This window comes from Pomacea canaliculata, linkage group LG1, assembly GCF_003073045.1.
Source record: "Pomacea canaliculata isolate SZHN2017 linkage group LG1, ASM307304v1, whole genome shotgun sequence".
In the NCBI taxonomy this organism is placed as follows: domain Eukaryota; kingdom Metazoa; phylum Mollusca; class Gastropoda; order Architaenioglossa; family Ampullariidae; genus Pomacea; species Pomacea canaliculata.
This window is the reverse complement of record NC_037590.1, coordinates 42,406,555-42,421,984: the sequence shown is the minus strand read 5'-3', so window position 1 is coordinate 42,421,984 and position 15,430 is coordinate 42,406,555. Positions and strand designations below refer to the sequence as shown.

General features: G+C 41.8%; 1 protein-coding gene across 13 annotated transcripts in view; it reads left to right on the top strand.

Moving 5' to 3' along the window:
• The window catches only part of LOC112562770, a 39,374-nt gene that overhangs the window by 18,599 nt on the left and 5,345 nt on the right, over positions 1–15,430 (top strand). For 5 of the 13 annotated variants that reach the window (XM_025236248.1, XM_025236265.1, XM_025236273.1 and 2 more), the window contains exons 2-7: positions 1,493–1,645; positions 4,199–4,278; positions 6,445–6,594; positions 11,247–11,342; positions 13,341–13,388; positions 14,282–14,581. In XM_025236248.1, the coding sequence (XP_025092033.1) occupies positions 1,518–1,645; positions 4,199–4,278; positions 6,445–6,594; positions 11,247–11,342; positions 13,341–13,388; positions 14,282–14,581 (802 nt within the window). In that variant the 5' untranslated portion in view covers positions 1,493–1,517. Of the gene's footprint in view, positions 1–1,492; positions 1,646–2,923; positions 3,822–4,198; positions 4,279–6,444; positions 6,595–11,246; positions 11,343–13,340; positions 13,389–14,281; positions 14,582–15,430 lie in introns of those variants that run through there. The other 8 variants (XM_025236334.1, XM_025236299.1, XM_025236290.1 and 5 more) reach the window with 8 other exon arrangements.

Sequence of the window (15,430 nt, the reverse complement as noted above, 5' to 3'; positions counted from 1 at the left end):
CGATGTGTACTGAGAGCTTGAACACACACAGCAGGTGAGCGAGTCGCCCCGTCCACCTTCGTCACGTGAGGCAACGCACTATAAGGCGGATACATTCGTGCCTTCCGTCACGCGAGACGTTTAGAATGTTTTTCCACCTTCACCATTACGCGGAAGTGGCACACTGTACTCACCCCCCCCCCCCCCATATGATATGATGAAGGCAGTGACTGGCACCATTTCCTGCCTACACAGCTGTGAAACCTCTTTTCCCTAGACAGGGCAGCCGACCTCATTTACCCATCTCATTCCGTTTGGCTTTTCTTCGCACGGGGAACAAGAACCGTCTCTGTCCACATCAGGGATAGACTAGGAGGGGAAAAATTGAGGTAGCGAGGTTGATTGAAGAAAGGAGAAAATGTAAGAGATCTTGTTAACTAAGCGGAGTATGGGGCTAGTGGAGAGTTGCAGGCGCTGCTAACAAGTCAGTGGCCAAGTCATGGCAGTAACAGCTCTAGCTTGAGCTATCAGAGCTGCCACACGTGCTGAGTCATGTGCGGCGCATGAAGACCAGGAATTTGCAGGATGGGCACGCGCGCTTCGTGTGCCTGGCGTGAGGCTTGACTGGAGACGTTACTTTCCTCTCAATTATTTTTGAAGTCAAATGGTGATAATAGAGCGGTCAACACTTACCTTGTCAAGAGAGGTAAGAAGTACCAGCAACAGTACCCCTAGTGGGGCAGGGGGAAGAGGACGAGTGAGAAAGGCGTCGACTCCCTTATACCTGTAGCCTTTTAAAAATAAACCAACAAAAAACGCATGTTTTGTGTCTGTGGAGATGTTTTGACAGAAACTATGAGTTTCCTGTCCGATTTAGCTCGAGTGTAGGCAATGATTTTCAGGGAAAGAAAGAGAAAATATTTTTAAAAAAGCTTGCCTGATAGGTTGTATGACTAATCTGGCTGACAAAAGTAACGGGCTGTAAAGCTCTGAGCTTCTTTATAATCTCCTGCAGACCCGGGCTCCCGGCGACCACAACCCACTTTCCCCCATTAACACGCCGAGGACATTCCCTGTCTTACAGACGGCTTTGCTTACCTTTGACCGACCGGCCGCGTGCCCAGAATAAACAGCATGCTGAGCAAAGCTAATCTCCATTTAGTGCAGGAGTTTTTCCTTACTGCAGGGGGGTGTAATTTACTATAGGTGTAATCAAAATGACAAAATTCCCAGTGACTCAACTAGCTTTTGGCTACAGGAAGCTGCCATCGTTCCTCCTGTAAACAGCATCAATCTGTCAGCTTTTTGTTCATTCATTGTCTTGTTTGTATGTTAACTTACTCTTTGTTTCTGTGAGGATTGAATATAGTTATTTTTCCTTAGACCATATTGGGGCATAATATCCATTTTCAGATCCCTTTAGTTCATTTTAAATCCTTTAAAACAATACAAATACTTTAAAATAAAAAGGTAAATGTCTTGTGGCTGTAGCTGAAATCAGTTTTTGTTGCAGATAAACCCCAACAGCAAGGCATATAATGAAGGGATTAAGGAAGGGCGATATCATCAGCGCAATAAACAAGCAAAAAACCCAGGGATTAAACTATGCAGACGTGCAGCTGCTGATCAAGAACTCCCAGGAGCAACTACAGTTAGAAATCACCAGGTGAGCGGCTCAATTACCACCGGGATAGAGATACAGGCTAGCGTGACTCATCACATCCAAACTGATTAGAGTTGTTTCAATGTGTATCATTCTGGGGTTTGTATTTTTAATATCATTCCCAGTAAATGGGACATCACCTGTTCACTTTAAATATCACACTGGCATTTGTACATCTTTAGCACTGTCTTACATTAAGTGCCTGATAAATTATTATATGACTCGCAGGATGATGTCACTCCAGACTGTACCCAAACTGGGCTTGCTAATGGGTTTCTGGCTTCAGATAAGAATGGATACTTTATGCTTTGTAGATGTCAGCAGCTCGGCTGGCCAGGATTTCAAAGAAACAAGATTCCTGGTTATCCTCTAATGATATGGGCCGCCAGATATCTTCTTATGCCACTCGAGTTGCTGAAAATAAATGCCCTCCTTTAATGATTCACTTGAATGTAACCTGCTGTGAGAGCTCTTTGCATATAACGCATTTGGCTACAGCCTTGCAAGGGAGGAATACCATGATGGTGGAGCAAGTCTGGTTACCACTGTTGCGCCACCTGCCCTCCCTATACAGATCAGCGTCCGCACACAGCTGACAGAGCTGCTGTAGGATAGTATCCAGACCCAAGCACGATCGATGGCAGGAAGGCAGGGCCTGTAGTGTTTTGACGGCCCCTGAATACTGACATGATGAATGGCACTCGCAACATACCAAGGATGCTGCATCTACCTTGCCGTCCAACCATGTTTGCGTGTTTAGATAGTGCGAGTGTATGTTTACGTTTGCAAGTTTGTATGTCCTCAGGGAAAAATAAAATTGATACACCGTTTAGCAGAAACAGCAACGAAAATAACAGAAACTTGTGTAACAGTAGTATAAGTAACGATTGATCTTGAAACATCTCAAAATGTTATCATTTGATTGTAGTGTTATTGCTCATTAAAAATGCAGTTCGTACAACACAAACTAGATACACTTGGATTTATGCGCTCATGACCGATTTAAATATCTTAATCCTGTGATATCTGGCACTGTAGAGATTGAAACTGCATATTAAACTGTTTTTAGCTCAAAACCATTCAAGTCGTGTGGCAGTACTGAAAAAGAAAGGTACTTTGATCGTTTGTGTATGGCTGCTTGAGCATGATCCTGGATGGCTAGCTTGTGGACAACATGCAGCAGCAGGAGGTATTCTCAAAGGCAATATCCCCCTCCACTGTGGGTGTATAGACTCACTTTATAGTCACCTGATCCAGTTACATTTTCCCTCTTCCCTGCAGGAGCTCCTGGCCATTTCCAGCAAACAAGTTTGACAGCGCTGTCACCAACGTAGCCAGTCTGGCTAAAAATCAAGTTCCCCTACAGACCATCAAGATGTGAGGAGCTGCTGCTGATGATGATATCGACGAGCGCGGAATAGAATCTTTTGTTCAAGGGGTAGCATTGTTTGGGTTGAATGGCCGTCGTCTACTCCTTTGATTTTGTACATGTGCTGTTCCAGCTGTTTGTGCTCAAAGTAAATCCTCATTCTAGTAGTCGTAATAGTAAACGGCAACTGATATCCAGCTGTCGAAGTGAAGGGTACAACAGAAGGTCGCACGTCATACAGCCAGAACACTTTGGCAGATTAGGTAGCAAGTAGGAAGATGAACATGCTGTCGGCTAAACAGGTGGTGTAGGAGAGATCACGTGGCGGCGACATACGAAGTCATCTCCCCATTCTCGGTGTGCTTGACATTTGACATTTGCCGCAGCCAGTCCGCACCTCCGGGGTTGAGGCAGAACTTTGCCGCGCGGAGAAAATTAGTCGCAAACAACCGCGCGATTGTTTTCACACGTGACAGGTGGCACAATGGGTGTGCAAGTTATGCACGAATGAGAAGCGAAGATTAAATTGTACGTCCATGGGTACTACACCTATCTGTATACCCCGCCCAGTAAAGCGAGGTCTCCATTTCACACTACTTTCATTGCTCGCTGTACTTCCTACAGAGTCGTGTACATGTCTTTGCCTTGTCATGTGAACAGGCGTGATGGAGCCGTGTCCTACACTTACTGACGTTTCCGATTCTTATGAGTACCAAAGGCCTAGCAATGATTAAATTATCCAGATCGTCAACCCTGCCTTAATGTTGCAGAGAAGGAAGCCTGAAGAGGGAGGCTGGTGTTGGCATTAAGGTGAAAAGGTATTAATTTCTTGACAGACTGTGAGCGTCGTGACGCTGGTGTGCCGTAAGGTGAGAATGGGAGACACCCTCACCTTTTCATTGTGGACGTTTTTTACAGTCGAGAGCCAGGCAGGTAATCCGCCGTGTGTGGCGTGCTTCCAAGACTTGAGATGAAGCAGTATATCAACACTTTCGGTACATAAGACCTCAGCGCTTAATGATGCCTTTGACTTTACTGGTTCTTTTGGATTGTTTTTTTAAAATAATAATTATTTTGTTACTTCTACTGCACACATTAATTTCACTCTCCAATAAATAAGATCACAGACCTTTTGGTCCTACTTGTTCGACAATGCTGATAGTGTTTTTTATTGCACTTTCTTGCAGAGAAGAGAAATCCCCTTCCATCCATGTAAATGGGGATATACCAGATAGATCACCCACTGAGTCTCGCTCAATAAGCACAGGTAACAGTTTGTGGGAGGAAACACTTGCTTGAACTAATGTTGCGCTAGACTGCTGCTCTTGCCTAGCAACTGGGTGTGTTGGTGGTGGTCTCAGCTAACCGCATCTAACATGAGCTTGCTCGCACGCCATTCTCATTGTGTCACATCGGACAGTGCAGATATACGTGTAACAACATAGTGTACCACATCAGAAACCATGCAGACATGCTTTGTGACATGCAGGACTCAGAAAAGGGTGTAAACTTTTCACGCAGGTCTCGGTAACGACTAACATCAACATCTAACATTGACCATGCAGTTGCGTTCATTCGCAACAGGTGCCCAACGTGAAGGTCGATGCTGCTGCATGCTACAACGGTGTGAGGTAGATGGCATGTTGGACTACTAAGAAGCAAGTAGCGCATATGTTGTTTCATTTGTAAATTAACATGAATATTCTGTGTGAATGTTGTGTAACCAGCAGGTCTTCACAACTGTTTAATACAATGGAAAACTGGTGAACTGGCAGTTTGCTTCAGTCCTAGTGTGTCAGTGGCGATATCGGCGTGGAGTGTTTGACCAGCGGTTTCTGCTTATGTCCAGTATCATTAACCATGCTCCGGCCGACTGTCAGCCATTAGCATACTAACGTAGTGTGTGTGCGCGCGCATGTCTGCTTCCAGCCCCAGCAAGGGAACATCCGCCTAGAGCTTTTCGCCTGTAATTAGTTATGCTTGATCATACACAACCCCAAAGATGTTGAAACTGAAAGTCTGCTGCAACTGCATGTGTCATTCATGCAGATAATGGCCGCAGCAGCAGTAGCAGCAAAGGTAGGCCATTATACTGTTTACGTAGTTTCAGCAACAAACTGCTCTAGTTATATAGATATGATGGTTGGAATCTACTTGCTGGGTACACTTGAGTTCTTGTCATTTGTTGTGGTGGATTGTTTTCTTCTTCTAGAGGCCGTGATCCAGGAGTAGTCTGTATTCACGCACGCAGTGTGGGGAGAAGAAAGAGGGACTGGCCAGCGTGTTGCATGGTATAAAGACGTGTTCTCCGAAATGTCCATTTCTTACATTGACACAATTCCTGTTCAGTCATCGTTCATCAAGCCAGGAACTTAACGATAATGTCACAGTGGCCTATTGTATGTCCGCGCCTACCTACATCCCAAGTCAGTGCAAGACGAGCACTAGCAGTTGTGGGCAGGAGGCATTGGCAGCCAGTGAAGAACTGCCGCCTGTCCACAGAGGCTGACCGCACACACCTTTAAATCTGTGGAGAGTACTTTATCCGAAAATATTGCTTCACCTGCCCATTCTCACCCTCTATCCTGAACTCTTCTAAACCTCATTCTTAAAAAAAAAAAAAAAAAAAAAACAAAACAAAAACAACGAGGTGGATTGTTATCACCTGCTGATGATGGCCGACAAGTCATCAGAGGATCAAGTAGATAAAGTCATTTGCCAAATAATAGCACGAACTTCCATTTTTAACGGGAGAAAAAGCTCGTCAGTAACTCACCTTTGTAACCGTCCTTATCCCAGTATTAACTGATATCGTAACTTACATGGTGTATGTGCTCCTAAGCTGTGAGACAAGGCATGTTCTCGACAGTGCTTGCCACAGAAAATAGTTTAGCTGCTGGGAATTTTGCTGGTAGTTTTAGTTGACGTCTTGCACGTTTGAAGTAATAACTTTGATGCTTGGCTTTTGAGTGACAGATTTGCTGTTTATTTTTTACATTTAATCTTAATTTAAAATAATTATCCGCTTCTTACTTGGCTGTATTAAAACGCAATGCTCTTGGTATAAACACTATTTAACATTTAGTAGAAGGAGGATGTAGCACTTAACAGGTAAAAAGAAATGTAACAGAGCCCTGCTTTTGTGGAATGGACAGCATATTTTGACATGCCTATAATAGTATCATTTCCCTCAATATACAACTAACCACTCGCCATGGCAAAAGCTAGTAGTGAGCCATTTATTGTTGGATATATATAAAAAAGTTAAAGTTCAGTTCCTTTTAAACGATAATACTAACGTTATTCATGATTGTTTACCTATGTTAATGTAGCCAACGCATTACACGTCTATTAAAAAACACATTGTTTGATTACCTTTTCCACTACTATTTGTCTGTAGTCGTAGTGTAGTTGTGATTGTTGCTGATTTCAGGCGACTCAAACGCACAGCTGAATGCCGCAGACACATTCGATACCAGATTTAGCACCATCACCTCTACCGCCGCCAACTCCTTCCCTTCCAGCACGGCCCTCACTGGGTCATCCACTGCCATGGCTACCACCTATAGGCCTCCTAAGAAAGGTAGTCTACTTGGCGCAGTTTGCTCGCGCGTGCAGTGTGTGTGAGAGAGAAATAGTAGTAGGGTAGGGGCTTCAACTATCCCTCGAGACAAGAAGGGTCCGGTGACCTGTGCCAAGCCACAAAACAAAAGTGATACTTCAGCAGCGCTATGGCAAACATTGTCAGTATGCACCACCGCAGTCGCCTAACTGTCGGTGAAAACAAAATTGTTGCTGTTGTATTCCTGACAGGTTTGTTGTACGAAAGACGTGCAGCGCAGCATAACAACATTCCCAGAGCTGCATTCTCTTGCTGCGTCCAGGACACTGCCTTTAGTTATCCTTACTCTCCCCGCAGACTTCAGTCACGCCCATCCCAACACAGGTGGTGAGTGGTGCTCACATTACATCCAAAGCATCACGGTGTACTGTAGAAAGACTTTTTCTTGGGAAATACGTCGGCTGCTGAGCCTTTTACCGGCTTGTGTGGCGTTGTTAGTGTGACTGTAAACAACATAAAGAGTGTGCTCATGGTTCGAGCTGTGTGAGAACGAGCTTTGTGAACACATCTCTGAGGCAGTTTACATTCAAGGCTAGTGGGGATTTCTTCCCACAAAATGTTGACATTTCAGAGAGCTAGACGGGAATGTTAATTGCCTTGTACTCTACGTCGCACTCTGTCATCACTAGTGTAAATAGTCTCCACCCCACACCCCACTTACCCCTGGCGTCTTTTTAACAAACTACTTTTCCCTTATCTCACATGTTACCGATATTTTGGCTTATTTTATTTCATATTTTTATTAAGTGGTATTATTACAACAACATAATGCTTCAAAAGATTAACCGATGACTATCTTGACAAGATATAAGATAAAATGAGCGGTTTTGAATACGAAGGTAACAGGTTCGATATATTTTTTTTTCTATCGGATACTTTTTTGTATTCATTGTTCACGTTTTGATGTTTACACTTCTCTTGTTATAGAGGGTGTGTGTGCACACCTGCATGCCTACATATATATTTTAACCGTGAACTCGAGAAGTGTGCATAAGACACACTGACGTTTATATTAGGGTTAGGATTTAAGTGTAAGTTTTTGTTCTATTGTTTATTTATTTTGGCATAATGAGTAGAGAGAACGTTCGCTTGAGGTCAAGGTTGGATTGTCGTTTTCAGCGTTGGAATGTTCGCGCGTGCATAAAACAGATGAGTGCCAAAACGATGGGGAAAAATATAGTGGCTTCCGGGACTGTTTCTGTCTCTAGTGGTTGTGGTGTGATGGAGCAGTGGGTAGGGGTAGGCTGTACGATCATGCCGGCAGTGACATAGAAATGCGTTTGTAGAAATGAAGTTAAGGGTGGTTTCATCCTGTGCCACCAAGAAATTCACCTGACCACCCCCAAAGAAAATTATGATTAAGATCTGTCACAGACCTGCTGCACATGGTGGGGAGAGGCTGCAGTGTCAGTAGTCAGGATACACAGGTCCTGTCGGAACTGAAGTCAGAGATGGCTTTGCAGACTGTCGGAGCTGCTCGTCACCAACTGGTCTAACCGTATTCGGACCTATGGGGACTTTTCGCAGTGCATGTTACTGAGAGAGACGTTTTAGACGTCGGTGAACGTAAGATATTTTTAGTGCGCACACATGTATATAGTGTCAGCTTAACGCTTATACTGCTTAAACAACCTTAATAGTGACAGCACAAGGTGTTCGGTGACAGCCACTGCACTTTATTGTTGGAATTTACATTTAACAGACATTGAAAACAATGGCCACTGCCACTCGGAAACTTAATCACTCTAAGAAATATTTAAAAAAAAAGAAAATTGAATGCACGATAAAAGCTGTTCAGCTTTTTCTAGGAGGCGAGGAAATTTGGTGAAGTGCTGAGATATAAGCTAGTAGCTATGTGAAGATCATAGAATAGTATCTATGCAAATTATGTAGCCATTACATGTTTACAGGCCATATATCCGGTCCTTATAGAATATAGATCTTACATCCGTACAAGTCATATAGTCGGTCTTTATTAACCTTAATCTCTACCAGGGTTGTTGCTAGTGTGGCGGCAATACACATGCCACTTTTCAAGTGACCCACTTATCGGCAATGTGTCCTTGTGAAGGCGAGTGAAGATAACTCATTTAGTAGATTATTTCATCAGCACTTTGAAGCTACAACCAGCCGTTACAGCGAGGGGTAGACACAGAGCGAGCACTCTCTACAAGGCACTCGTATCACCCAATAGAGGGGTGGACTTACAACGAGCACACTTTCTGTCGTAGCATTGGGTGGCAACGGGGTACGGCCGTAGTCCCCGCTCGTGACACTTGCAGGGCGCGCTCCTGGCACTGTGGCATGTGATGTTAGAGTCATCGGCGTAAAGTGGGACCTGACTTCTCAGGTATTTGTTTGCATGTCGTTGCTCACCTCTTCAAACGGGAAAAAAAGTGGGGTTGTGGGAAAAGGAAGAAGAGGCTGGCTTGAAGTTATTTCTCGTACCATTTCATGTACTTTCTCTCCGTCTGCCTTTCAAATCATATTTGGGTTCCGTTTACCTTCCGTACTCCTGTCCACAGTCAAGCCTACTTTACCCGTGCTTTATCCGTGTTATCTTCCCACCCCTACCAGTGGCATGCTAATAGTACCTAAGAAGGCGAGAAAATAGGAGGAAGAGACGTTGTTTCCAGGCCACGTGACGAGTGGGCAATTTGCCTTTAATTAGCTGCAAGGCCGCCTCCAGCCAGCAATTAGTGTATTGCACACGCTGCATAGAGGTAGTCGCCTGATTCATGTTCATACTATAGCAACAGTGCAGATGGTGAAGGCTTTGGTGCCTGGAATTCACAGTTTCAGCAGTTTCTAGGTGTGCTGTGTGATCAGCGCTTACAGTGTTGTTAATCCAGTCACTGTCAGAATCGTATGGCGTCGATAACATCCCTCGCGGTGAGATTCACGGTCACTTTTGTACTCCGCGGATTAATAATATAGAGAGAAACAGCTGTTCACGAGCAGAGAAGACGAAAGAAAAAAGAAAAAAGACAAATCTGACAGGAAACTGACAGAATTGCTGTGAGTGTTCACGTGAACAGGACTGCATGCTTGCACCGGTGTAGGCAGGTGGCTATGGTGTCCCACAGTGAAGTGTGCATGTGGAGTGGCGGCTAATCGTCAGCGGCTACACGGCCCAAGATAAGTCACAGAGTGAACCTCGCCTTCAACCTCGCCCCGTTCCCTAGCCAGCTCACAGGCAACAGTGGCATGGCTCAGGCGCACTTCTGCCCTCGAGGCCACTGATCTGATCTGCCTGGTCCCCTGTAAACAAAAGATCGACAACATGGTTTTCAAAGGTCACCGATTCTTTACACTTTGTGCCGGATTATCGACACCTGGATTTCTGGAAGCTGAATTCTAATCGCTGTATGATGACACGCAACTGGTTGTCGTGAATACTTGTTACAAGTTTGTACATGTTTTGTGTCACCTTTTCTCAGTGTGGGCAGAGATTGAGCAAAAATTACACTCTTCTAAAAACTTGTATTCTTTTGTGATTTACTGTTATCAGTAATGCCGGCATTACATAGTTTTAATTTAGTTGTATTACCATCAGAAGAATAGTATATTTGGAAAGATGTGTGTGTCTGCACATATGTTTGTCCGCATACAAAAGTGTACGTTTTGCAGCACGTCCATGTAACAACATAAGAGCTAAATTATAATTCCAATTGTAATCTGCATAAACAAAATTGATACTTTGAAACATTACCTTTTATAACCATAAAAAAGAACAGTAAAATCACTATATTGTAAAAGTGCTATATAGTAAATATGGAAGAGAAATGACATGCTAAGGTTCCTTGTCATAATACTACTATAATGGCTTCTGCTTACACTTGGTCATACAGACTAGCACTGTGGATTATGTCCCCATTCTTCCTGCTAAGAAGTGTTCATTGTAAATTTGTAGACACATGGGCTGTTTTAATTGAGAAAATTGTTTTTCTACTTGTTTTTATTTTCTTTTTTATTTATGTTTTATGGGAATTCCTTGTTTTTTGCTTAAATATCTTGAATATGCACAGGCTTAAACATCTTTCATATGCATAGAGTTGATTATCTTTACTATGCACAGAGTTAAAGCATAGGAAGAGGGCTAGCTAGAGAGGAAGCAGAGAAATGGTCAACCAAAATTGCATTAACAAACTGTGAAGCATTTTTATTTTTGTCAGTCCTAGTTACCACATATTTGTCTTACATAGCCTTACATAGCTCATTTTATGAGAGTATCAACAGACCATGGGAACATATTATCAGACATTATCATGGAGACAAGAACTGGTAGAGTTTGCTGGTTATGTACTCACAGAGGAACATGTTGAATTGACATTACATTGTTCGATTTCGGAGTTCGTAAAACATACATCATTCGAAGTGGTCTAAACACCAGGAGATGCCCAGCCCCTAGTCTAGCAATAATAGAAGCAGTGCATGATGAGCTTTTAAGTAACCATCTGTAGGTTGGCTCAGCAGCATCCACAGCGAATGGAGTGTTTGCCAGAACAGCTTTGTTTACACAGTGTGTTTTGTGAGACTAACGAAACTTAGTGAAAGAGTAGGTTTAGGAGGCAGCTTACAGCTTATCTGTTGTGTGTACGCCATCTTGGCAGATTTCGTCTGCACATCACAAGGCAGTCGGAGACTTGCAAGAATTATAAAGGTTCCGTCACTGCCCCCAACTGTGCCGCATGCCTATGCTGGGTCAGGTGAGAAGGCATGCTTATTGCGCAGTTCTGAAGGGCCTTCTTATTAAACAAACATTGTCAAATGTATGTAACTATGTTTGGCAAATGTTACATTGGTATTTTGAATTTGTGTTTAGGTGTTATTTGTTTCTAATTTGCACGGTGTGCATGGAATCTAGTGGGAAATGTGCTATATAGATCTGCCATTGTTATTACATGACAGTTATATAAAAATGGACACAGTGACATATCTGACAGTGTAGGTCCACATGAGGAGGTCCTTATAGGGCATGCAGACCATGACAAATACCACAAGGCGGTCACCTTGCTTAAGTAGCCTTCCTGTTGTTTGATTGGCATGTCCACAGGTGATCCTCCCTTACTCCTTGTCCCACTCTAAGCAGCAAAAACAGTATGCTTCTTTTTGAGTTAAAACTAAAAACAATTTTTTTTTTGAGATGGCTTATTTTACTTCCCTCAGCATTCAGACCTGAGCACATACTAAACAGAGCAGCCATCAGTAAAAGTTGCTGGCAGAGACCTACAAAGTTCAACAGACAAAGGTTGCTGCCAAGAAAATAGCCAAGCCTGGGTAGACTGCTTATGGTGGTGTTTTTTCAGTGCTAGAAGATGCCAGTTATACTATGCACACTTAGCATGATCTCTGCTTGGAGGTGTTATTCCTATCTTCTGTTAAGGCAACTAGAACTTTCAGTGTCATTGCTGCTTTTCAGATATTGCTAAATAATTGAGTTTTCTTTGATGACATAGTCTAAATGACTGTAATTTAGTAATAGTTAACAAATAACTGCACGCTGTCAGGGTTTACATGCATGATAAAGAAAATAAATGCATTCAGGCTCCCAGCTGCATACTTTAGTGCAACTTTGATCCATTCTTTTATTGTTATTAATATATGTTTTTTCTTGTGTTCTGTATGGCACGATACTATCAATTATGCTTTCCAACCATAAAGTAATTGTTGACATACAACTAACCCACCAAAACACACTTTGTTTTTCTTGGTCTACAACCACAGTTTTGCATTTTTCTACTGCGGGCATCATAATCCTTGATAACTTGCCTTCATACTGTCTTAATGGCAATGTGGTCTTTGTAAGATACTCTGACATCTATTATCACTGGCTGACATTCTCTTTTGCAAGTCTGCTGCTGGGTCCAAACCAGATACATGTATGATATATATATATGATGGAGACGACAATGACAATGACAATTCTTTATTTACGAGGGGTAAAATAAGCAACAGAGCACTTTTTTCCATTTAGCCCTCGCCCTTTACAGGGAAGGAAATTAGCTACATAAATAAAGTAATTAAGCATTATATAAGGAAAAAAGGAGTAAATATAAAGAAGGGTGGATATTTACAAGGTGATGGTTAAGAATATATATTTACAAGGTCACCTGGAGTTGGGAGCAATCTCTAGAGGCCTCATCTATATGTCTCTAGAGATCACGAGCAGGAAGTGCACTAGCTTGATTTTAGAGGGGAGAAAACTTTTGCTGTTCCCAATGGGCTTCAGTTTGGTGAAGGCTACTGCATGCAGTCTTTACCATCTAAAGAGCAATTTTGGTTTTGAGACAGCTGACCCCAAAGCCTTTAATGCTGCAGACCGTCTTTAGCTTCTCTCTGTTCTCCATGTCTCAACTATCGATGTTAAATGTTGTTTGTGATCAGAATTCATAGCTAACCCATAAACATAGCTGTGCTACATGTCTGTTGTGTGTTTGGCTTTTAAAATCACACTAGTATTTAGTTTTGAACAGATTTAACTGTTGATTTTAAAAAAAAATACCATTAAGCATATTAACGGGCATGAATAATATTTGTTGTTGTGATGATACATGCAGTAACAGTGTCTTGTTTACTTTTAACAAATGATAGCATATCAGTTTTAGCATGTAATATCATTAAATGTTTTTAACGGGCATGAATTTTCAGTTAGGGTAATGATATATTTCTGTAACTCTGTTTACTGATGCTCCAATCAATTCCAGGTGATTTTCCTCAATCATCACATCACTTCATGGATGAGCCTAATTTAGGTAGGGTAGTTCTGGGCTTTCAGCACTTGGCTTGCATAACTATTAAGGCAACATTTGACTGACAATATTTCCCGTGCAACAGGTCATTGTCTGATATTCATATATGCAAGCAACAATACCAATCTCTTACCACAGGCAGATAATAATGCGTGTTAGATTATGAAAACAACACACTATATATTTCTTTGCAAGAGCCTTGTGGGATGATTGCATAAAGTGCCTATCTGATAAATGGCTATGCTTATAGCTTCTGCTTTAAATGTATTGATCCATTAAAATAATTTTGTGTGGTAGTGGTAATAATACTGTAGATGAATCCATGATAATAAATGTGACAGGGTGTGCACATTTCCCCATATCATAGATATGTTTCACTTGTTAAATTGTCATGATCTAATCAAGCCCATCAAGACCATTCATTTGTAGATACTGTATCTGGGTTTCTTGATGTTCTGAAATCTAAGATGAATCTTGCGTAAGCTGTTCAGCTGTGATTTATCATTTTTAATAGCATAAAATTTGTAAGAATTTTTTTAGTAAATTAATATTTTAATTATTTGATAGATTGGTAAAATGTAACTAGCAATCGCAGCTCTAACATTTCATTATCTTCAGTTAAAGGGTTTCAAGTGACATAAATATGTGTTCTGAAATAGCTACTACATCAGCATTAGAACAATGCACTGGTATGTTGTGGTTTGCAGCATTATAACAATATTGGCTGTTATCTAATTTTGCTGAGAGCTTTATGTATATTTTGATTTTTTAAATATTTCTAATAAGACCATATTTATGTGCATAACCGTCATGCATTATAATATAGATTGATTGGCCCCCAGACTTTACGACTTAATTGGAAATTAACCCTTGTTACCTGTACCAATGTTCATCAGACACAAATTGGAGTGAGCAGGAACTTCATACACAGGCATCACCATCACCTCCCATGTGGTCAAAACGACCCATCTTGCCTCCAGCTTCTCCAAAGCTGATGACTCACAACACCACTAAGGCATTGCCTTTGTTCAAACCCCAGCCTGTTTCGAGGTATGAGGGGCAGGGTATGAGTGAAAGCCAAAGTCAGAGTGTCCCACGAGCTTCTAGCGTGGGCAGAGGTGATTCAAAATCAAAAGGCATGAACCTCTTCCGGCGCCAGCAGGAGAAGCTGGCCCAGCTGGGAGCTGATGTGCAAGGTAGATAATGCCTGCATGTCTGCATGTGCATGCTGAGTTACCCTCCCTTACTGGAATATGCCAAGACAGACACACCATTGAGTTCTAACGTTTTAGCGTCTTCATAATCTGGTTGTAGCCGCATCTGTGGAGCTGCATGATGTGCTGTAAGAAAACTTTGGCGACAAGGAATATTTTCATCAAAACGTTTGTGCAGGAAAGGAACATTATTATTACTTCATGCATGACAAAGATATTTTCTTAGCATTATAGTTGCTTTTCTGATTGTAGAAATGTTCATTGTTTCATACCTTGGAATGAGAACATTTCAGCATGAACTAATCAGTGTTAACTCAAAACTGGTTTGAAAAAAAGGTTATGAGATGATTTTGTAGACCCTGTTGCAGAGAATGTGATGCTCTGATCTGTATACTTTGCAGCATTCAGTCAATTTGCTGACAATTCTGATCTTTCAAGATTTATTTAGGGCACTGATCCCTGGAAAGACATGGTTCTGATAACAAAAAGTTTCTCTTGTTATCCTTCTTCTATTTTCCCTTGATATCCATTTTTTGTTTCCCTTGTTATTTCTTCTTAATTGAATTTTTTCTCGTCAACACATTTTTGCTGTTTAATGTACTCAGAATATGAAAATTAGAACTGGAGAACTGTCTGCCAAACATGTATTATGTAGCTTTTATTCTACACTCAGAAGATTAGTGTCATCATGGTACCATTAGAAATTAAAGAATTCTTGCACTTCTGCAACTTTGTTTGGTAAATAATAATATGCTCTTAATGCAGTCAAATAGTGGGTGTGGAAAGATTATTTCAACATTGACTTAAGTTAGGTGCAGGCACCAAAGTGTA